This window comes from Sycon ciliatum, chromosome 6 (genome assembly GCF_964019385.1).
Source record: "Sycon ciliatum chromosome 6, ocSycCili1.1, whole genome shotgun sequence".
Lineage (NCBI taxonomy): Eukaryota > Metazoa > Porifera > Calcarea > Leucosolenida > Sycettidae > Sycon > Sycon ciliatum.
Genome location: NC_088648.1, coordinates 2930187 through 2954323, shown reverse-complemented (window position 1 = coordinate 2954323; position 24137 = coordinate 2930187). Strand labels below are relative to the sequence as shown.

General features: G+C 49.7%; 3 protein-coding genes across 3 annotated transcripts in view; 2 read left to right on the top strand and 1 right to left on the bottom strand.

Annotated features, from left to right (window-relative positions):
- Positions 1-9349, bottom strand: part of LOC135819163 (BOS complex subunit ncln-like) — a 31832-nt gene extending 22483 nt beyond the window's left edge. Inside the window, exons 1-4 of the mRNA XM_065332322.1 lie at positions 9116-9349; positions 2937-3124; positions 922-1066; positions 99-193 (exon numbers count right to left, since the gene is read on the bottom strand). Of these exons, the coding sequence (XP_065188394.1) occupies positions 99-193; positions 922-1066; positions 2937-3124; positions 9116-9281 (594 nt within the window). The 5' untranslated portion in view covers positions 9282-9349. The remainder of the gene's footprint in view (positions 1-98; positions 194-921; positions 1067-2936; positions 3125-9115) is intronic.
- A 7072-nt stretch (positions 9350-16421) lies between these two features.
- On the top strand, positions 16422-18825 carry LOC135819161 (uncharacterized). The gene has a single exon (XM_065332320.1). The coding sequence runs from the start codon at positions 16828-16830 to the stop codon at positions 18823-18825; it is 1998 nt and encodes a 665-aa protein (XP_065188392.1). The 5' UTR covers positions 16422-16827.
- A 5-nt stretch (positions 18826-18830) lies between these two features.
- LOC135819073 (uncharacterized) lies at positions 18831-21775 on the top strand. The gene is made up of 2 exons (XM_065332224.1): positions 18831-20297; positions 21380-21775. Exons 1-2 carry the CDS (start codon positions 18831-18833, stop codon positions 21773-21775), a joined length of 1863 nt encoding a protein of 620 aa, XP_065188296.1.
- Positions 21776-24137: the final 2362 nt, after the last annotated feature.

Below are 24137 nucleotides of genomic sequence, written 5' to 3'. Positions count from 1 at the left end.
ACACACACACAGCTTCAGTGCATTGTCAAGCATGGTAGATTGTTGCTAAGAACCACTGTCCAGGCACCTGGAGGTGAGCGTAGAAGCCCATTACTTACAACCAACGTTGTGATGACAGCATCCTTGATAGGTTTGGATTCTCGAGCACTAGCTACCATCTGATATCCACGCCCTGAAAATACACTCAGCATACCTAGTTAGAACAAGAAAAAGAAAAAAAGAACAACAACAACAACAGCAGCAACATGAGCAACGACGATAATGACCATAATGACAACAACGACAAGAACAATCGTACTGAATACTGGCTAAATAGCACAGTACGTCTATTGTACACTCCCTTCAAAGTATCCTGTACTGGTACTGATGGTCTTCACAAAGTTTGCAGATTAAGTTATACGAGGTGTTGTTGAGTGCCCCCATGGCTGCACACGCTGCCGTTGTTCAGACAAGCGCTGCATTCTGAAACAGTGTACTAGTAGGCCCCAGCGGCGCTCTGTAGTGTGGTGACCATGTATCAGACTGTACATCTGTAGTGTGGTGACCATGTATCAGGCTGTACATCTGTGCTGTGGTGACCATGTATCAGACTGTACATCTGTGGGGGTGGTGACCATGTATCAGACTGTACATCTGTGGTGTGGTGACCATGTATCAGACTGTACATCTGTAGTGTGGTGACTATGTACCAGACTGTACATCAGTGGTGTGGTGACTATGTACCATCGGCAGCCTCATAGGTGCCATTTTGCCTATTTTCAGTATTGTGCTATGTAGTACATATGACAGCCATTTGCTGGTGTGGTGACAGGACTACGCCGACTATACACGAGCTAAGTGCCTGGGCGCGAGGTTAAAACAAGCGATAGAGCAGAAGAGAAGAGAGCAGGTTGAAAGACAGAACGGCTCGGCTCGCCTTACTGTCTAGTGCCGTAGCAGACTTGTCGCCATTGGCTGCGCTCACCAAGTCACCGTGGAGAGCAAGCAACTCCGGCGTCTCCCATGCAAAGTACACAGGCACTGAGACCGTCTCGGTGAGCAGATGTTGCTCAAGCTCCAGCCATTCCTGCCAGGAAGCCAAACAAACAAATTGCCACAAGAAAAATAAAAAGAAGAACAACAAGAAAAACAACATCAACAATGACGACGATGACAATAATGACAAGAACAAGAACAATCTTATTGGAGCTGCCAGATGCGAAAACAGACCTTATGGCAAACACTGTAGAGTGCAGAAAATGCAGTTGAAAGTTGGCGAGTTTACGCACTGGTGCAGCAACCAAGCTACAAACCTTCGTAATTCAGTCAAATATCGGTCTTTCGGGACAATCCAAGTATGCAAAACGAAGAGAAAACTTCAAGGAATCCAATGCAGCAAGCGCGATCACGGTACGATGCTGCGTTCCCCAGATACGAAGCCTACAAGATACGGCACGGCACTTTGCATTTCTACGTGTGAATCAAATGCTCCAGACCTGGGGTTTCCCCCTTTCAAGCGATCTACGATCTCGGCAACAGGCTCAGTTGGGCATCCTGGGATAATGGAGATGGAAATGGCGAGCGATTTTCGTGTGACGGCGCAAGTCCAGCGATGTCTGCAGCTCGTTGCGCTGGTGCTGTGCTTTTTTTGCTATCGGATTAGGGCCCAACGGGTTGCTCGTCGCCAGAGCTTTCCAGAAAGCCCAAGTTTGTGGAAATAGGTCAAAGGAAACAGAAAATATTCTCCAAAGTAAGTGAGACAATTGTTGGTGCAGCACCCAAAATTGAGATGCATCTTTGTAATGGTCTCCTTTTGTAGAGGCTATAACTTTACTTCCCTTCGTCCAAATCAACTCCAGTTTTCTGCATACGACTCCTGATGCTCCTGGCATTCAGATAGTACCACTAACACAAATACGATTTTTTGGCCTTAAGGTTGGTTTCCGCATCTGACGGCTCATAATTATTGGGATAGTGGCTGAATAGAACAGCACTCTATGAACACACTCTACTGCTAGGATGCGCCTGTACGGGCAGGACCATTTCTCGACAACCACACTAACAGAGGAAATGCGAGCGTCCAGGCAACGTAGAAAGACGTGCCTGAAGCCAATCTACGCGCAGCCCGCACAGACGCGCTTGGCCATGCCATGGAAAAGCTCTCATCTTCCTCAACATCCAGTTCCTGTTCCACATGCAGTATGGTAAAGCACCGTTGACCCCCCCCCCCCCCCCCCCACACACACACATGCTGTGTCGCTTCCCGGCTGGCTTTATGGCATGGGTTCGGAACAGCATCAAGGCTCCCATGTGCTATACTATGGACGGCTACTCGGAAGATTTAACTTGCTGCGCTGGATTATGCACATTTTCATCCACAGGCATACCTGCACGGGCACGTATTGCATACAGCTGTGCATACGTGCGTGCTACACCATAGTTTGACATCGCGCACAGGCAGAAATTCATGAGGCAGCCTCATGCCAACCAAATGGTACTCCAGAAACAGAGCAAATTTTTTGTGAAAAATATGCCAAACTTGGTGCATTCTTCAAAATGTGTATGGGTCACCATGGTCACTGTGTACGGTACGGCGAGTCCAACCCAAAAGCGTATGCACGTGATCATTTGGGACCAAAATCGATGTTCCCGCCAGGTTTCACTGTGAAAAAGTGAAACTGCTTGGTCTGCTCTGGCCTCGAGGCCGGAGCAAGCAGAACATGTTCTGGCCGACCCAGAACAGGTGCAGTCCCAACCAAACGCGCTGTTCTGGTGAATCTGTTCTAGTTCGTACCAACCAAACGCGCCCTTAGCTTGCAAAGAATAGTTTTTAAAACTCCCTATTAAACATAAACACATCACGCGCCTCAATCTCCAGAGAGGCCAGATGAAAAAGTCGCACTAGATATTGGACCCCACTACCCCCCGTTCGTACTGTACGTCCGTCAAAACCATACCTTGGCTGCTGACCCATCCCAGCTTGACTTCGGTGGCACAATGACAAGGATGGAGCCAGCTCCGCGGTCGATGAGATCACGGAACGACTCAATAGACAGATTGTTTAAGTGAGACACAACGCAGCGTCGATGCAGCTGCTGGGCAGACGATGTGCGTGCCTCCATATTGACTTGGCTGCCGTGGCAACCTAAAGCGATAAATCAGCACCAGCAACAGCAACAGACAGCTGTCAAAACTGGGCCCGCTGTGCATTCAAGTGGGCCAAGCCCCTTACCATGACAACATATGATGCGGTATATCCGCGCGGAAGGTTAGGGACAGAAAAGTGTGCGCCGTAAAACCCACCGTCATCATGGTGGGTACACGATAACAAGGTCGACGTCACGAGAGTGGGCACTAACAGTGTTGTACAACGTACGTTTTGTTGTTGTCAGAAATCCAAACCCAGCCGCTACCAGGTTTTCATTTCAGCCGTTTCTTTCTCACTGTCGCCAATTCATCATAGTGCACAGGGGCAGATACAACGCACAAGCGCTCACACCTGCAGTGCGCGGCAAGTGAGTGAGGTCCTGGCCGCAGAGAAAAATGGTCTGTTCCGTGTTCCAACTGTAGCAAGTTTCGTCCCAACCCCAGTGATAACTGATACTGCAACTGCTAGTGTACATATATGGCTTGAAAGCGATGACATGAGAAGTCCGTAAATATAGATACTTCACGTATTTACTGAGAAACGAAACCTAGTCGCTTTGGGGAGAGGGCTGAGCGCCTGTTTTTTTTTGTTGAAAAATATCAATGCAGTTTGTTTGTGTGGGTACGTCCAGAAAAAAATATCGATACTATGTACCATTTGTATGTGTTCGTTTCTCTGGAAGGGGGGAGGGGTTGAAAAGAAATGACTAGTTTTCGTTATTTAAAACAAACAATAAGAGGACAGAGAAAGTGTTTTAACAGAGAAAGTGTTTTAACTCTGAGTTTCATGCACTAAGGGGCCGTCCGTACTAAATATCGATGTTTTTTTCAAGACGATATTTGTTCATTTCTTCCCAGACCCCCTCAAAACGAACATACACATGTTTATGCAAGGGATCGATATTTTTTAATGAAGTTCAATTTCCTCATGAAGCGTGACCAGCTGCCACTCTAATTTCACCATACATACACCTAGGTTTATGTTGCCACGGTCGCACAACCTTGCCATGGCTATGCTCACGAGGTTGACTTTCACTTTGTGTAGGTCATAAACTACATGTTCGAACAGCGTCCGTCCATAGATAGAGTTCGATATTTTGTTCTGCAAAGACGAGACGAACAGGGCCCAAACCCCCTCCCCCAAACAAACGAATATCTTCTCTAAAAAAATATCGATATTTGTGGACGACCCCTAAGCGATCATCAGAAAACAGTAATGATAGATAATTGAGAAGATTGAGTATAGATAATATAGATATTTATTTAGAAACGAAAACTAGTCGTTTCTGGGAAAGGGTTAAAGCGCCTGTTCGTTTTTTTGAAAAAATATCGATGCACAGTTTGTTTGTGTGGGCACGTCCAGAAAAATAATATCGATACTATGTACCACTTGTATGTGTTCGTTTCTCAGGAAGGGGGAGGGGTTGAAAAGAAAAATTAATGACTAGTTGCCGTTTCTAAACGAGAGAGCTTTAAAGCTCAGGGCCCTACAAATTGTAGCCGATACAGTAAGGGACCGTCCATAATTATCAATCTTTTACACGAAGAGAAAAAGTTTCGTTTATGGGTGGGTGGGTCAAGGGAAGTTTCGTTACGAAAAATATTGATATGCGAGACATGAAGGCATTCTTGCTGTCAAGTTAATCTATTTTTTCGTTCAGGGGAGGGGAGGGTCGTAACTTAACTTTTTCGTTTCGCGAAAATTATCGATAATGCCGAATAGCCCCTAACGTCTTTTGCATGCGGCATATATTGCATAGATGATGGCCCTATGCATATGGATCGCAGTCACCGCATACGGAACACGTTTGGGCATGACCACGTCTTTTCTCCAGCCAACTGGATGCCTGTTCAGCAGTCTCTTGCTGTCGACGCATCTTTTCACAAAGTCGACGAGTCTCCAAACGACGGATGTTTTCTCCGTTGTTTCTTGTTGTCGGCTTAGCCTTTTGCAAACACAGCGACTGTCGAGGGGGGGGGGGGGGGGGGGGGGGCGGGACCTCTCTTCTCCCATCTTCTACTCTCTGTGTAGGCACTCCTGCCGACGCCATCTGATCAGAGCTTCAACACTGTCGCCCCTGTCATTTTGCTATTCCTCATAGTTCTCTGTTAATGATCTCAGCATTCCATGTATACAACAACCGCACCCATTAAAACACTGCAATCTACCGATCCTTACATCCCCGGCCCATTAGCAGCACACCTAAAAACATTCCACTGATAATGCGACACTGTAACCTTGATGACCTAGGCAAAAAAGCATAGCGATGTTATATTTTTTTCATTTCCTCAATTTTCTCAAGGCACAATATGGGATTCAAACTCGTACTCTCGCCCTGCATGCATTCCTCCGATACACTTCGCATACGTACACATTCTTCCAAGTTGCTGCACGTTATGATCTTGCAGTTGAACGCCCTATTTGAATAACGTGGCCAGCTGTCTTTGATGGTACGGTACGGGATATGTACGGGATAGCGCCAGGCATGCCGACGTCGTCGGGCACAAACATACAAACGGAATTGAAGCTGTGTGGACCCTGGCTAGCGCCAGACGTTACGTAAGCAGTAACGTCTTTTGCATAGCTACGGGAATAAATGTCGGTATTTACAGATGGTCCGTAATGACAAAATAACAAATTTTGGATCCACACGGCCCATGATGAAGTACAGTACCTGGTGGGTGTGCCCCTCCTGTCGCATGCAGGTGCAGGAGTGATCCCTGAATGAATCCATAGTGGGTCAAGCCAGCGTTATCATGCCACCGGGCTGGCGGGACGTAGCACTTTCAAACCCAATACCAAAATTAAAGAGGATCTGAGGTGACTTCACTAGCTTCATTTATTGACTGTACCATACTTAGCTCTAGGTAGAAGTAACCTACCGCACTCTCTCTCTCTCTCTCTCTCTCTCTCTCTCTCTCTCTCTCTCTCTCTCTCTCTCTCTCTCTCTCTCTCTCTCTCTCTCTCTCTCCTCTCTCTCTCTTGAATAGTACCCTGTGTCGAATTGTGTCCCTGTCTCTGAGAGCCAGTGAAAATTTGAAGCCCTCCTGAATAGTGCCCCCCCCCCCCCCCTCCTCCCTGGCACTCCCGGGCTCGTTGTTACAAACCACCAGTTCCGAAGTGTTAATTTAGTTGTAATTTGTGATGGTCGCATTGTTTCAGTTTCGCTGGAATAATTCCAGGTTTATTTGGACATGAATAATCTCAGCTTCATAGGTGCATGCATAGTAGGAGTTGATCACGATTGATTACGTTCACGACACAGTCAAGTTCTATACTGTGTATATGAGACAAATGACGCTGAACAGACCAGGATTTTTTCTAGAATAAATTACGTGAAGAGTTGTGTTTTCACTGCGATTATAGTTCCAGTGCGGAGTTACTCTAGTGTCCGACAGAGTTTGCTGTCACCTGGCATCGCGTGCAAGCGCCCACCAACAGACGAAACCCTTTTCGTTTTCTCATCCTTTAAGTCTCTTTCTTCGTCCTGCTCAATACTGTTTGTAGCTTGAATTTCGGTTCGATTTATTTTGCTACGGCATTTTGCTTGGTTGACCTGTCCCCACAGTCACAGAATAACGTGGACAAAATCCTAAAATTATGCGCATAATTATGCGGGATTATGCGGCAAATATGCGTTATATATAACTTATAATGCGGTCCTTACCGGTATGCAAGAGTTGTCTGTCGCTGGTACAAATTTAGCATAAAGTTGCATGCACATGTACAACTTTGCCGTACAACTCATGGGCGTGTACGACTTTGTAGTACATTTCAACATCATGTACTGTTTTCTTGTACTTGTACATTCCCATGGATAAAGCGGGTTTTATGCAAAATTTCTCGAAAACGCGGATGAAAACCAATAGCGCGGAAAATTGCGCGTCCGCGGAATCGCGGTATCCTGTGGGGACAGGTTGACAAGGCACCATGTTTTCCATGTCCATGCGGACTGTGTGCAGTCGCATAGCTTTCTTAGTGTACCAAGGTCACACTTAGCAGGTTTATGTGTGGAGCTCGTGTCCGCCCGAGGGTTAATTGAGTAGGGATTGACTTCACAACATGCAATGTGTGTACGTAACAAGGTCCGTGTCGTATGACCTAAAGACAGGAGACCACCTCCACAAGACGACCACGGGCGGACGAGATGGTGGGGCGCTCTCGCGGTACTTTATGGTAGTGCCAACTCTTGAATAATGCAACGTCTGTGATGGACTTCAAAAAAATAGTGCTCCTGGGCACTAATTCCACGTGTACGGTATTGGGTGATACCGGTGGACAGGGTTGGTTGGTTTCGGTTGGTTTCTAGTTAACTTGGCACATTCAAACGGGATGACGACCCAATAAAATGATGGCAAAGCAGGGGCGTCGGAAGGTATTTTAGTGTGGTACGGTCAGCAATCTGAAGTACAAGTTACTCGTGTGGGGAGGGGTGGCTGAGCCGAAAATTTTGGAAATTTAGAGTCCAGATCAGTGTATTTTATTGATTCACGGGGTACCTGGGGCAAAAAGTGGTACGGTCAATACCGTAGTGACCGTACCGTCTCCGACGCCCCTGCAAAGGGTGGGGCAAGAAGTGGCTATGGCAGTACATAATAAGATAATACAGTGCAGGCCAGAGAAATCCAACCTCATGAATAAAGTAGCGCCGCGTTCGAGTGCACAGACTAGTGTGTGTAGTGCTAGGGCTGGGTAGCGCCCGGCGCCATTTTATTCATGAGGTTGGATTTTTTGGCCAGTCCTGAGAACAAACGGGAGGGATTTGAATACGATATACCAGTATTGTTACGTGATGATTGATGAACTGTACAGGGAGGGAGAGCAGAACGACCTGCAGCATATCGAGCCACTCCCCACAGGCGTATGGCCATGTACATTTCATGTTCAACGGCTATAGAAATCACAATAAGACACACACACCTCAGACCTCAGACCTGCCCATCGCGGAAGCGATGATAGCGAACAGCTATGTTAGGCATCAGGGGCGTCACCCGTGATGGGCACGGTGGGCACGTGCACCCCCCTAAAAAAATCGACCTTGGTTTTTTGCGAACTCCTGGTTATGAAAAGTGTAGTGCTGGTAGAATCTACTAATAAACTGCATGCACTAAAACTATACTTGTCTGCCGTGATCGCGTGAGTGCATGTAGCGAGTGCATGTACATGACCGATTGTACTAGTGATACTCACTACGCCCGTGTACGTGTGCGCAGCGCTGCATCCTTTGGCCTTGTTACAAGCAACTATCCTTTGGCCTTGTACACTCATACCTCGGTTATCCGGACCCCGAAGTTACGGGCACTTCGGTCTACCGGGCACTATTTGGGCGAGTTTCAGGGGAAATATTACTACTCTTTTGTCACTTTTCGTAGAAATATTGACGTCATATGCCATATCGATGGCCTTTTCCCCATCAAGATGTATATGATTCGGAGTTACGGACATTTCAAAGTTACGGGCAGTGCAAGGTCCCGGACTGCCCGGATAAACGAGGTATGAGTGTACTAGAATCTACACGCGCGGCGGCGTGCTGGGTGTTTGTTTGAAACAGAAGAAAATTAAATAATTCAGTGTGGTCGCAAGTTAGTTAGTCAGGTCACCACACTTGAAGAGTCTTTGGAGCTGTTTCCTCTCCAAATGTCGTCTTCTCGAAAAAGGAAAGCGTCTGGCCAGCTCACTATCCCCGAACTTTTTCGTGTTTTCCTGTGCAAAATTCCTGTGCACCCCCCTGTGAAGGGGTCCGATGACGCCCCTGGGCATAGCAACTTGTGCTGGGATTACACCATTCAACAGCTTGCAAGGCTGATGAATTGACCGCCACTAATTTTAGCCTGGTATCCACCACACAGCTGATTGAAGTGGCTTTTTCTGGCCAGTGAATCCCTATTTTTCATTTTTTTTCCATTATGACACACACACACACACACACACACACACGCGCGCGCGCGCACACACATGCGCTCAGGCATGCGGGAAGCATGTTCTCACCATAAGATTGTCCGTGGAGTTCGTATTGATACATGCGAAACACATCGAATTCATACGACGATTCCACGCCGCTAGACAGCACAGCCACCATACAAAAAGGCACCAGGAAAAACATCGGCAAGGCTTTGCACAGATCTAGGGTCTCGTCCCAAGAAAATACCATCATTGAATGTAGGAAGCTTGTCGCCCTATTATTACTTCAAATAAACGACCCGATAGGATTTCTCTCATCTACTTCATTACATTTCATTTGCTGCCACTCGTACATGTACTAATTATTGCTATCTTGTGCGATTATATAAATCTTTATTCTCTTATTATTTTTTCTGCTAAAAAGAATCGAGCGCTCTGTAGCTCGAGCATGCTACGACGTAACGTAGAGTGGATCTACGCGTAGCTAGATTTTTTTTTTTTTTTTTCACACGGAAAACTGAGCCTCTTGTACGGGCAAAATAACACATTTTGTGAAGAATCAACACATAAAAACGAATCATCATAATAAAAATACAGTATTTACAGAGTCTGTCACTCAGTAGGATCACTGCACTGTGCAGGTTCACTGGATGCGTGCCTCCGCCGCCACTAGCACAGCATGCAGGGGACTCAGGCATGGCAGGAGCAAACGTAGCTAGATAGATCTCATCTCGTAGATCTACGCGTATACGTATAATATTTATACGTCGACGTCCCGCGCGTCGACGTCGTTATACGCGTTGGACGTGCGTGCACAACTTTTATTCTTTTGTTTTGCAATCATTAAAGCGGGATTCACAGAAGCTTTTTTGTGATGCGACACGCGATGCGACAGGCGCGAAACCGGGAAAACCCCAAATCGCAGCCATGTCGCGGCCCACGCAACTGCCGCAACTGGGCCATCGCAGAAGTTGAGCTTGGCTCAACTTTTGCGATGCGATGCGATGCGACAAGCGATTTGGTGTACGATTTTGACCTTTTCTACAGCAAAGTTGTACAAAGGTGCAAGAGTTGCCTATAAATTTTTACAAGTTGTGTCAAACCGCGCGAATATCATGGTGACGTACCCAAATCAGCAAAACTTTGTCACATCGCTGACTTCTTCTGTGAATGGTATTTCGCGAGTTCGCATCGCACGCATCCATCGCAGATCGCGTCGCATCGCGTGTCGCATCGCAAAAAAGCTTCTGTGAATCCCGCTTAAGGCCGATTCACAATACAACTTTCTGCGACGCGACATGCGACTTGCGACGCATGCGACGAGCTGCGACAGCGACACACGGTTCACAATATTCTTCATGTTTGCGACATCATCATGCACAAGTAGTACTATGCACGTGCACTGCACGTGCACCCAGGGTCGAAACTGTACTCGATTTGTGTATGTCGCTTGTCGCATGTCGCAAAAGTTGAACTTTCTTCAACTTCTGCGACAGGTGCATTGCGACAGCTTGCGACAGCTTGCGACAGCTCGCGACAGGCAGTTTCTTGTCGCAACTGTCGCAAATCGCGTGTCGCGTCGCAGAAAGTTGTATTGTGAATCGGCCTTTTAAGCGGGATTCACAGAAGCTTTTTGCGATGCGACACGCGATGCGACAGACGCGAAACCGGGAAAACCCCAAATCGCAGCCATGTCGCACCCCACGCAACTGCCGCAACTGGGCCATCGCAGGCCATCGCAGAAGTTGAGCTTGGCTCAACTTTTGCGATGCGATGCGATGCGACAAGCGATTTGGTGTACGATTTTGACCTTTTCTACAGCAAAGTTGTACAATGGTGCAAGAGTTGCCTATAAATTTTTACAAGTTGTGTCAAACCGCGCGAATATCATGGTGACGTACCCAAATCAGCAAAACTTTGTCGCATCGTTGACTTCTTCTGTGAATGGTATTTCGCGAGTTCGCATCGCACGCATCCATCGCAGATCGCGTCGCATCGCGTGTCGCATCGCAAAAAAGCTTCTGTGAATCCCGCTTTAACCTTTTTATTCTTTTTTTTTGTACAGTGGCCGTCGACAGGTCACCGGTCACGGCGAGACAGCTCACAGCGCGACAACTCACAGCGAGACAACTCACAGTGTCGTCAACCATGGTCAACTAAAGGCCGATTCACTATACAACTTTCTGCGACGCGACACGCGATTTGCGACAGTTGCGACAAGAAACTGCCTGTCGCGAGCTGTCGCAAGCTGTCGCAAGCTGTCGCAATGCACCTGTCGCAGAAGTTGAAGAAAGTTCAACTTTTGCGACATGCGACACGCGACATCACGCACTCTTAAGTTGCCCATGCTCAGAACTGCCTTTGCCCGTCATGGCGCTTCCTTCCAATGTGCTAAGCTGTGGAATGATTTGCACCCTCTAGCTCGCTGTGTGGATAACTCCGCCCGTTTTAAGAAACTGTTACCCCAATGCCTTGCTTTTTCACGCTAGTAATTATGACTTTCAGCTATGCAAAATGCGAACATGATCACCTATCCAATACCGGTAGTCTATTATTATATTAATTATTCATATCTTTTTGCATCTTTCCCTCGAGTGGGTCTATTGTTATTAGGCAATTGTCTGTTATAGTCACCACTATAAGGGCCTGGTCAGACTGCGGCAAAATCGAAATAATCCTAGGATTATAATCCGAATCTCCATAGTAACATGCCGCCAGAGCGGCAAAAGCGAGAGTTGACGCTCCAAAAAAAAAGCAAGAACGGGCCACGCTTTTCCGCTCCAAACAGGATTTGACGCTGATACGCCATTGACGCTGATAATCACTGATTTTTTCATCTCGATATCGAGGAGCTAATTGGCCACGGACAACAACAAAACTCATAAGGATGGTTGCAAGGATTGCACTGAAGGTGTTGGCGATCCCAAGGTGAAGGAATTTGACGTCGTTCGTGGAGATTACCACTTGACGCTCGAAATGAAGTTTGAATTTTCATTCTCCCCACATGTGTAGTGTGATCGCGATTCAAATTCTGGACGCTGTTCTTTTTTCGTCAGGCAACCAAAAGTTGCCGCAGTCTGACCAGGCCCTAAATAAAAATCCAATCCAAAAAAAAAAATGGAGTACAGTTTCGACCCTGGGTGCACGTGCAGTGTACGTGCGGTGCACGTGCATAGTACTACTTGTGCATGATATGAGGATGTCGCAAACATGAAGAATATTGTGAACCGTGTGTCGCTGTCGCAGCTCGTCGCATGCGTCGCAAGTCGCATGTCGCGTCGCAGAAAGTTGTATTGTGAATCGGCCTTAAAAAATTAAGGCCGATTCACAATACAACTTTCTGCGACGCGACACGCGATTTGCGACAGTTGCGACAAGAAACTGCCTGTCGCGAGCTGTCGCAAGCTGTCGCAATGCACCTGTCGCAGAAGTTGAAGAAAGTTCAACTTTTGCGACATGCGACACGCGACATACACAAATGGAGTACAGTTTCGACCCTGGGTGCACGTGCAGTGTACGTGCGGTGCACGTGCATAGTACTACTTGTGCATGATATGAGGATGTCGCAAACATGAAGAATATTGTGAACCGTGTGTCGCTGTCGCAGCTCGTCGCATGCGTCGCAAGTCGCATGTCGCGTCGCAGAAAGTTGTATTGTGAATCGGCCTTTAAGTTTAAAGCGGGATTCACAGAAGCTTTTTTGCGATGCGACACGCGATGCGACGCGATCTGCGACGGACGCGTGCGATGCGAACTCGCGAAATACCATTCACAGAAGAAGTCAGTGATGCGACAACATCTTGCTGATTTGGCTACGTCACCATGATATTCGCGCGGTTTGATACAACTTGTACAAATTTATAGGCAACTCTTGCACCTTTGTACAACTTTGCTGTAGAAAAGGTCAAAATCGTACGCCAAATCGCTTGTCGCATCGCATCGCATCGCAAAAGTTGAGCCAAGCTCAACTTCAAGCTCAACTTCAGCCGGTTTCGCGGCTGTCGCATTCACAGAAGCTTTTTTGCGATGCGACACGCGATGCGACAGCCGCGAAACCGGGAAATCCCCAAATCGCAACCATTGCGGACCCTACGCAACTGACGCAACTGCGCCATCGCAGGCCATCGCAGAAGTTGAGCTTGGCTCAACTTTTGCGATGCGATGCGATGCGACAAGCGATTTGGCGTACGATTTTGACCTTTTCTACAGCAAAGTTGTACAAAGGTGCAAGAGTTGCCTATAAATTTGTACAAGTTGTATCAAACCGCGCGAATATCATGGTGACGTAGCCAAATCAGCAAGATGTTGTCGCATCACTGACTTCTTCTGTGAATGGTATTTCGCGAGTTCGCATCGCACGCGTCCGTCGCAGATCGCGTCGCATCGCGTGTCGCATCGCAAAAAAGCTTCTGTGAATCCCGAGGCCGATTCACAATACAACTTTCTGCGACGCGACACGCGATTTGCGACAGTTGCGACAAGAAACTGCCTGTCGCGAGCTGTCGCAAGCTGTCGCAATGCACCTGTCGCAGAAGTTGAAGAAAGTTCAACTTTTGCGACATGCGACACGCGACATACACAAATGCCTGAAATGGAGTACAGTTTCGACCCTGGGTGCACGTGCAGTGTACGTGAAGTGCACGTGCATAGTACTTCTTGTGCATGAGGATGTCGCAAACATGAAGAATATTGTGAACCGTGTGTCGCTGTCGCAGCTCGTCGCATGTGTCGCAAGTCGCATGTCGCGTCGCAGAAAGTTGTATTGTGAATCGGGCTGTATTGTGAATCGGCCTTAAGGCCGATTCACAATACAACTTTCTGCGACGCGACATGCGACTTGCGACACATGCGACGAGCTGCGACAGCGACACACGGTTCACAATGTTCTTCATGTTTGCGACATCCTCATGCACAAGTAGTACTATGCACGTGCACTGCACGTGCACCCAGGGTCGAAACTGTACTCCATTTTAGCTGCATTTGTGTATGTCGCGTGTCGCATGTCGCAAAAGTTGAACTTTCTTCAACTTCTGCGACAGGTGCATTGCGACAGCTTGCGACAGGTTGCGACAGCTCGCGACAGGCAGTTTCTTGTCGCAACTGTCGCAAATCGCGTGTCGCGTCGCAGAAAGTTGTATTGTGAATCGGGCTTAAAAGCGGGATTCACAGAAGCTTTTTTGCGATGCGACACGCGATGCGACGCGATCTGCGATGGATGCGTGCGATGCGAACTCGCGAAATACCATTCACAGAAGAAGTCAGCGATGCGACAAAGTTTTGCTGATTTGGGTACGTCACCATGATATTCGCGCGGTTTGACACAACTTGTAAAAATTTATAGGCAACTCTTGCACCTTTGTACAACTTTGCTGTAGAAAAGGTCAAAATCGTACACCAAATCGCTTGTCGCATCGCATCGCATCGCAAAAGTTGAGCCAAGCTCAACTTCTGCGATGGCCCAGTTGCGGCAGTTGCGTGGGCCGCGACATGGCTGCGATTTGGGGTTTTCCCGGTTTCGCGCCTGTCGCATCGCGTGTCGCATCACAAAAAAGCTTCTGTGAATCCCGCTTGAAGCGGGATTCACAGAAGCTTTTTTGTGATGCGACACGCGATGCGACAGGCGCGAAACCGGGAAAACCCCAAATCGCAGCCATGTCGCACCCCACGCAACTGACGCAACTGGGCCATCGCATGCCATCGCAGAAGTTGAGCTTGGCTCAACTTTTGCGATGCGATGCGATGCGACAAGCGATTTGGTGTACGATTTTGACCTTTTCTACAGCAAAGTTGTACAAAGGTGCAAGAGTTGCCTATAAATTTTTACAAGTTGTGTCAAACCGCGCGAATATCATGGTGACGTACCCAAATCAGCAAAACTTTGTCGCATCGCTGACTTCTTCTGTGAATGGTATTTCGCGAGTTCGCATCGCACGCATCCATCGCAGATCGCGTCGCATCGCTCTCTCACAGTAGGGACCTTTCGCACCCCGCAGACGGATACGAAACGAATGCTGATTCGTCACCTGGGCTCGAGGATTCGTCAGAGTCCCTGCGGAGAACTCGTTTTCACGAATGGAGGCCTCTTCATTCGTGGCACGCTCCGAATCCGTCAGGTACACATTTATTTGGATAGGTACACATGTTTGGCAAGGTACACATTTTTCCCTTGATTCCATGATCCATGCACGTGTGCGTGTAAAAACCCGTACGCCAAGCTACCGGCGCCCGCGGCCGTATTCGTAGTTGCCATGCACATTTGCATGACGACTTGCGAAACCTGCAATCTGTTTTCAACGAAACGATTACGAGCCGAATCAAAGTTTCGTTTCGCATTCGTTTCGTAGCAAATGCGAAAGGTCCCTAGTGTCGACAACTCACAGCGAGGACACACAGCGTCCTTAACCTTATTTATCACGGTCTTAAATGGTGCAATGAAGACCTAGTACCTGGAGTCTGTGGGGGTTGGTCCGACTCCGAGGCTAGTAAAAACCTACAATGTACTAGGTGATTTGGCTTTTTTTTAAACATTCGGCATTTTTTAACAAACGGTGTGTAAAATTTGCTTTTCTTCTGGCTGTTTCTCTGCTCCGGATAGCTGTATCGAAACATGGGTGGTGGCAAATGAGAGCCACTTTATCGTAGATCAACATTAATCATTGTTGTGATTTGCTTTCAAGCAATGTGCATAAATCAGTAAATTGATGTTGCTGTTTTGGTTTTTTTTTTTTCGTTTCCCGTTCTCAGGGCCTTCTATTCGGTACAGTCTTTGTAGTTGTACTTCTGTACTGTTGAGCTATCCGAATTCAAATAAACATTAAAAAAATATATATATATATATATTGACCAGAAAATTGGGTGCATGTAAGTTAATTCTCCCTGCCACGTCGGTATACTAAAATATTAATGGTGGTGGGTGCTTTGCCATTTTATGTGTAAAATAAGCCCCTGAATGGACGAGGGGGGCAGTGAATTGCTTCCGCAGGGCCTTTGGATGAGGTCAGGCCGTCTTGCTATCACTAAAGACAATAATGAAGAACAGTAGGTAACAGGAATACACTCTGCGAGAACGAAAACATGGCTGCGATGCTATGCTACCTATCCAATTCTACCGTATGACACAGGCACTAGTTCAAAACACAGCTTTCACAGCATACCGGTACAATGCAGTTGACAGATTACTTTTCATCCACTAGCATTCCTTGAAGTGATATCTATCAAATTCAGAACATTGATGACCGAATATCTCAGTTTGTGATGCCATTTTACACATTTGTTAAAATTTAATAATGACACACCAATGATTTGAATCCTGAGAATACTATGAAAGTAGGGCATGATAAAGACTGTGAGAGTATGCATGGTATTCGTTGCTCTAACTTCTATCTTACATTCCTTGTTGCACCCGCAGGCTACCATGGCTCATTGATGGTCTCCCGACATGTAATACATTCCCTTTGACTTTGTGTCACCGCCAGATCCTGTTACTTCTGGTGTCCGTTTCATGTTCATTGCTCGCTTGCGCGCTGGCATGCAACTGGCGTGCTCTCATGCGTACAGTGCGTACAACGAAGAACTACATCAGTTCCAGTTAGTTTTAGAGTTGGCCGTGGAACAAACTTGTGCTTTTCGCTCTCCCACATTCTCTGCTTCTTCTCCAATAATTATATGAACACTGTTCGCCAAAGAACTCGTTGTGGACGTTGTTGTGAGTGCGTGTCCGGGAGTGAGTTGGGGCGGTCGTGATTATCTAACAGCTTGGTGCCGAAACCCGGTTTGGTGGAGTAGCAGTGTGCAATACGATGTCGACGTTGAAGTTTGATAGTTTTGTTCGGCCGTTTCGTGGAAAAGGTGATAACCTTGCTGCGTTTTGGTCTAAGTTCCTGGTCCTTGGAGAACTGCACAAATGGGACTCGGAGGAAAAACAGATGGCGCATCTGCCATTGTTGCTGGATGGTCCGGCGTTCCTGGTGTTTGACCAGTTGTCCGCAGAGGATCGGAAGAAGACCGCGGCGGTGAAGGCTGCTTTGGAGGCTGCGTTCGCGCCCAGCCCGGCGGAGTCCTACCATCTATTCGTAGGGCGGCAGCTGGCCCTGGATGAGCCTGTCGACGCCTACGTAGCAGACCTGACGCGCCTGCTGACATTGTCAGGCCACAAGGTTGCTGCGGATGGGAAAGACCCGTTGCTCGTGGAGCAGTTGATCAGCGGTCTACCACACGAGTATGGGAAAACCGTCCGGCTGGCCAACGCCATGAAGAGCCTTACCGTCGCGGAGCTGACTGGACAGGTGAGGACGATGCAGTCAGCGGCAGGGGTCGCTCAGGCGGTGGCTGCAGCCCGATCTGGTCCCCCGCCCCAGAGTCAGTCGCTGATGTGCTATGGCTGTGGCCAAGTGGGTCACATGCGCCGTAGCTGCCCGAATCAGCAGCGTCGTGGCGGTGGACAGCGCGGTGGCGGTGGACAGCGCGGTGGCGGTGGACAGCGCGGTGGCGGCGGTGGGCCCCCGCAGTCGACTTGGCCAAGGACGACCACGGATGCTCCAGCCAAGAGGAGTGGACCCACGTGCTATCGCTGTCATCAGGTGGGCCACCTGAGGAAAGACTGTCCTCAGAGGTCAGATTCTGGACGTGTGGCCGCCACAGCACCAGCCCCGGCAGCGTCGCACCCGCGGACGGATTTCTGCCTGGCTATGCCCCGGCCTTCGTCGCAGCTGATTCGAGTTGCAGTGGAGGTGCAGGTCGAAAACGCGCATTGGAGCCGCCAAGCGTCGGTTGTCGACACGGGTTGCACTCGGTCCCTGATCGAGTGGCCAGTTGTCCAGCAGCTGGGTATGCAGTCCAGCCTGAAGGAGACCAGCGACCGGCTGATCACGGTGGACGGCACACCCTTGGACGTCACCGGCAGCGTGGACATGACGCTGAAGCGCGAGGATGGCTCGGTCTACCTACCGACGATCAAGGTTTCGTTGCTCGTCGTGCCGAACCTCGACGCCCTCAACACCGATATCGTGATCGGATCGGACATCGTGTCCCAAGTTGGTGGTGTCAGCATCTCCCATGATCAGCCGGGAGGCCAGTTATCGTCTGTTGTATTCGGCCCCGCACGTGACGTCGCCTCGGCCGGCGTGGCGGCTGCCACGGAGAAGCTGTCACGGCATATCTCGGTCAGCGACGGCGATGGCCAGGTCACGCTGCGGATGGACGACATTGAGGCAACCTGGCGCGACGACCTAGGCTTCTGGGAAGCCACCTGGCGATGGAAAGCCGACACGGAGCCGTCTCTTCCTCTTGGTTCTGGTGTTGGAGAATATCCGCGCAAGAAACTCAACCCAGAGCAAGAGCAGCAGTTCGTCAAGGAGGTCCAGATGTGGCGCGAGAACGGCTGGCTGGTCCCGTACGACCGTGAAGCGTTCGGTGAACCGGCCTGTGTTCTTCCACTGATGGCTGTCGACCAGGCTCACAAGGCGTCAACTCCCGTGCGGCCGTGCTTAGACTACCGCGCTCTGAATGAGTGTCTTGTGTCGCACCCAGGCCTGGATGCGCCGGCTTGCGGCCAGAAGCTGCGCGAGTGGCGACTCGGGGACGGTGATAGCGCCCTCCTTGATCTGAGCAAGGCGTACCTCCAGATCCGGATGGCTCCCCGTCTGTACCGCTATCAAGCGATCGTGTGGCAAGGAGAGTTGTTTGCCATGACGCGCATGGGGTTCGGCCTCAACGTCGCGCCGTGTTCAGCTGGTGTGGCAAGCTCGTCAGCCATTACCCCGTCTGTGCGTGGCTGCGACCGACGACGAATTGGCTGAAGCGGATGATCGGCGAATCCGTCGGCTGGGATATCGCCGTGCCACCTCGTCTGCTGCAGCTCTGCCGCGACATCCAGACCCAAGTCAACGAGCACGATCCGGTGCGTGGCGTATGGTCGGTGCAGCATGACGACGCAACGGAGTGGCACGTGTGGTGCGATGCGTCGGGAATCGCGCTGGGTGTCGTGGTGCAAGTCAACGGCGAGGTCATCGAGGACCGCAGCTGGCTGCGCCCGGCTGACGACAAACGGCATATCAACATCGCTGAGTTGGACGCCGTCATCAAGGGCCTCAACGCGGCTGCCAATTGGCCTGCGCGGAAGATCCGCCTCCACACGGATTCCAAGACCGTGCATGGCTGGCTTCGTCAGATCCTCGGGAACGAGCGCCGCGTGAAGGTTGGCGGGCTCCACGAGCTGCTCGTCAAGCGTCGGTTGCAGATCATTGACGACATCGTCGCAACAGCTCGCCTTGACGTGGAGGTGGACTGGGTTCCGTCAGAACAGAACCTCTCCGACCAGCTCACGCGCGTTCCGACGTCCTGGCTGGCCTGCACATCGGATAACAGCGTGACGGATGTTGCTGCCAGCCTCGCCATCATGCCGAGTCTGTCGATGGCCGAGATCCTGGCCGGGCAGGAGGACGACGGTGCACTCCAGGCAGCGAAGGCCGCAGTGATCGCTGGGGACGACCTCCCGCCTGACAGCGGCTTCCGGAACATCCGCGGTCAGCTGCAAGTTCAAGACGGCGTCTTGCAGCGCAGCGTCAAGCTTCCGCCGAACGACGTCAAGTGCGTTCCTGTGCTTCCTGCTGCGCTGGAGGAGCAGGCCGTGCGTGCAGCCCACCAGGTGTCTGGCCATAGTGGCTGGGAGGCGACGTGGCAGTTGCTTCGATCCCAGTGCCATTTCTTGGGCATGGGACAGCGCTGCCAAGCGTTTGTGTCCGGATGCAGCAGCTGTCAAGCCGCCAACCCACGCCGCGGAGAGGCGACCGAGCCCACTCGTCCGGTATCAGCCAACGGCCCCTGGGATGTGGTGCACATCGATACCCTCGAGCTCGGCGTTAACCGGTCCGGGCGTTACCACTGCGTGTTGGTATGCGTGGATGCATTCACCAAGTGGGTCGAGGTGGTTCCCCTCAAGCGTCATGACGGCATCTGTGTGGCTAGAGCTTTCGTCGACGTGTGCTCTCGGTGGGGTCCTCCTCGCGTGGTTCGATCCGACAACGGCACAGAGTTCAAGAACGCTGTCATGTCTTCCGTCTACGAGGCGTTCGGCGTTCATGTCTGCTACGGCGCGGCACGTCATCCCCAGTCGCAAGGCGTGGCTGAGAGGTTCAACCAAACCCTGTTGACCCTCGTGCGGAAGGTTCTGGATGAGGCGCACGACTGGGAACAGGAGCTGGCGATGCTCCTGTACTACTATCGGATCCGGCCACACAGCGCCACCAACGTCTCCCCGATGGAGGCCATGGTTGGTTGGCATCCCCGTGGCTTGGTCGTGGATCGGCCTCAGCACTCGTATTCAGCTGGCTCATGGGTAGACGACCTCCAGCAGCGGGCAGCGGCGATGCGAGACTACACGTCAGGCGAAATTACTGGTCAGTCGGCGTCACACATTTTTCACAAAAATTTGCGTTTCACCTGCTGGGAGAGTATGCGTGTACTCGAGTCTCATCCTGAGCCCGTTTTTTTCTTCTTTTTTTCAGCTCTAGTATAGCTGTATTTTTCATTGCAAAGCCGTCCTCGATTGTTGTGTTCGTTGTTCAAACGAAGTGGACATTCAATCATGAAGGCAGAGGACATAGGAGCCTGATTGGAGTTTCTCGTGGCATAGGACGGCCACACAGAGACACTTTGGGATTTTCTGAATATAAAATACCGTACGCACGATGCTGAGATGAATTTGTGCGATATCAAATTGTTTGTGATCTACCACATCGAGCAGAACGGGATCCAAACACAAGCTTACCGACGGTTAGGCTGCCGACCTGACTGGACAAATGATCCCTGGCTTCACCAGACGCCAGAAGTCGGACACCATGTCCTTTGTCGCGACATCCATCTCCAAAAAGAACTCCATCTTCGTCGTGAAAAGGCTTGAAATACTCAATATTCAACTGAGATTCGCGGACTCGCGCTTTCTCGGATCGATTAATTTCCTGCTGGAACAGTTGCAGGGCAGCTTCCCGCCACTGTTTCAACAGGCGATGGCTCCAAAGCATGCCTGGAACAAGCCATATCGAGGTTGCAAGCCACCCCTCTCAGCAAAAAATTCGAAGAAATTCGAAATTTCAATGGTGGAAGATATACTATGAAGAGAATTTCAAAAAGTATGTTTCGCGGAGCGATCGCTCAACCTACGTCATTCAAACTTTGTAGGATGGTTCAGACGTACATGCTAGGCATGGAACCACAGGCGATGATGCCATAGCTGACACACAGAGTAACACACACAGCAGAATCGTGTGCACAGATACTAAATTAGTGGACGTCGTCATCTTCTTCCCGCTGATCTCGAATGTACTATGACGTGCTATTTCGCCTGACGTCGAGTCTGCGCTCGGCCGCTTCGACTTCATCGACGAGCCGACACCGAGCCGCTTGACTGTTGGCGATGCTGTCATGCTTCGCCGGCCTCAGCGCTGCCAGAAGCGCCTAACCCCGTACGAGCCTGGTTGGCAAGTTATGTCGATTGTGGGCCCCTCGACGGTGGTGGTTCATCGGGTCGACGGCACCGGCCGTGACAAGATCGTGAATGTCGACTTATTAAGGCGTGCCGCCGAGGACGATCTGCCGCCCCCGCCGCCCGTCGCTCCGGGTGCCAGCGATGAAGCCGAGTCGGGCCCTGTTCCGTCTCTGGTATTGAGCGTTGACCCGGTCACGCCGCCGCCTGCTGCAGGCCCATCATTGCGCGACCGGTCTACGCTTGTGCGACCTGCTCGATATTGATGATTATGTTGTAGCTATTCGGTAGTGACATGAGTCACTAAGGGGTGATGTGAGAGTATGCATGGTATTCGTTGCTCTAACTTCTATCTTACATTCCTTGTTGCACCCGCAGGCTACCATGGCTCATTGATGGTCTCCCGACATGTAATACATTCCCTTTGACTTTGTGTCACCGCCAGATCCTGTTACTTCTGGTGTCCGTTTCATGTTCATTGCTCGCTTGCGCGCTGGCATGCAACTGGCGTGCTCTCATGCGTACAGTGCGTACAACGAAGAACTACATCAGTTCCAGTTAGTTTTAGAGTTGGCCGTGGAACAAACTTGTGCTTTTCGCTCTCCCACATTCTCTGCTTCTTCTCCAATAATTATATGAACACTGTTCGCCAAAGAACTCGTTGTGGACGTTGTTGTGAGTGCGTGTCCGGGAGTGAGTTGGGGCGGTCGTGATTATCTAACAAGACACTTTCCAAAGTGGGATCATTCCCATTTTTTGACACAACGGGCATGAAGGATAGCACCGCCACCTGCAACAATTCATTTGGACGTACTAGTAGCTTGCCTAGAAGTGGCTGAAAAAACGCCACTTTACAACCATGCCAAATCACCCCGTATAAGATAATAATAACGCGACCTTCCCTAAAAAATAACTTTGAAATTTCCTGTAAGAATCACATAATTATAATTATGAAATGCCAAGTTCGCAGCAACTCCTCGTAGAAACTCATCCTTCGTCCCGGTCTCAAACGACCGGAGTATGGTACGGAATCGCTTGTCCCGATCTTCATACTTCCTCCCCTTCTTCGGAGCCTCATGACCTGCATTTTCCCTCTCCACACACTGCTCCATCATTGCCTGCTCGACAAAAATACCATCCAGGAATTTCCAAATTGTGGGATGATGGCAGTCGACGGTAGGCGAAAACTTACTGTGCCACCCTTCCTTCTTGACTGTTATTCGTTCTGTCTTCATTTTGTAGAGTGCTGTCGTGGACATTTCACAATGGAGGTGGGAATAGTGGCGTTCTGCGTTGACCATTGTGCCGCCGGAAGGGTACCAATGTAGGCAGTTTCTTGTCGCAACTGTCGCAAATCGCGTGTCGCATCACAAAAAAGCTTCTGTGAATCCCGCTTGAAGCGGGATTCACAGAAGCTTTTTTGTGATGCGACACGCGATGCGACAGGCGCGAAACCGGGAAAACCCCAAATCGCAGCCATGTCGCACCCCACGCAACTGACGCAACTGGGCCATCGCATGCCATCGCAGAAGTTGAGCTTGGCTCAACTTTTGCGATGCGATGCGATGCGACAAGCGATTTGGTGTACGATTTTGACCTTTTCTACAGCAAAGTTGTACAAAGGTGCAAGAGTTGCCTATAAATTTTTACAAGTTGTGTCAAACCGCGCGAATATCATGGTGACGTACCCAAATCAGCAAAACTTTGTCGCATCGCTGACTTCTTCTGTGAATGGTATTTCGCGAGTTCGCATCGCACGCATCCATCGCAGATCGCGTCGCATCGCTCTCTCACAGTAGGGACCTTTCGCACCCCGCAGACGGATACGAAACGAATGCTGATTCGTCACCTGGGCTCGAGGATTCGTCAGAGTCCCTGCGGAGAACTCGTTTTCACGAATGGAGGCCTCTTCATTCGTGGCACGCTCCGAATCCGTCAGGTACACATTTATTTGGATAGGTACACATGTTTGGCAAGGTACACATTTTTCCCTTGATTCCATGATCCATGCACGTGTGCGTGTAAAAACCCGTACGCCAAGCTACCGGCGCCCGCGGCCGTATTCGTAGTTGCCATGCACATTTGCATGACGACTTGCGAAACCTGCAATCTGTTTTCAACGAAACGATTACGAGCCGAATCAAAGTTTCGTTTCGCATTCGTTTCGTAGCAAATGCGAAAGGTCCCTAGTGTCGACAACTCACAGCGAGGACACACAGCGTCCTTAACCTTATTTATCACGGTCTTAAATGGTGCAATGAAGACCTAGTACCTGGAGTCTGTGGGGGTTGGTCCGACTCCGAGGCTAGTAAAAACCTACAATGTACTAGGTGATTTGGCTTTTTTTTAAACATTCGGCATTTTTTAACAAACGGTGTGTAAAATTTGCTTTTCTTCTGGCTGTTTCTCTGCTCCGGATAGCTGTATCGAAACATGGGTGGTGGCAAATGAGAGCCACTTTATCGTAGATCAACATTAATCATTGTTGTGATTTGCTTTCAAGCAATGTGCATAAATCAGTAAATTGATGTTGCTGTTTTGGTTTTTTTTTTTTCGTTTCCCGTTCTCAGGGCCTTCTATTCGGTACAGTCTTTGTAGTTGTACTTCTGTACTGTTGAGCTATCCGAA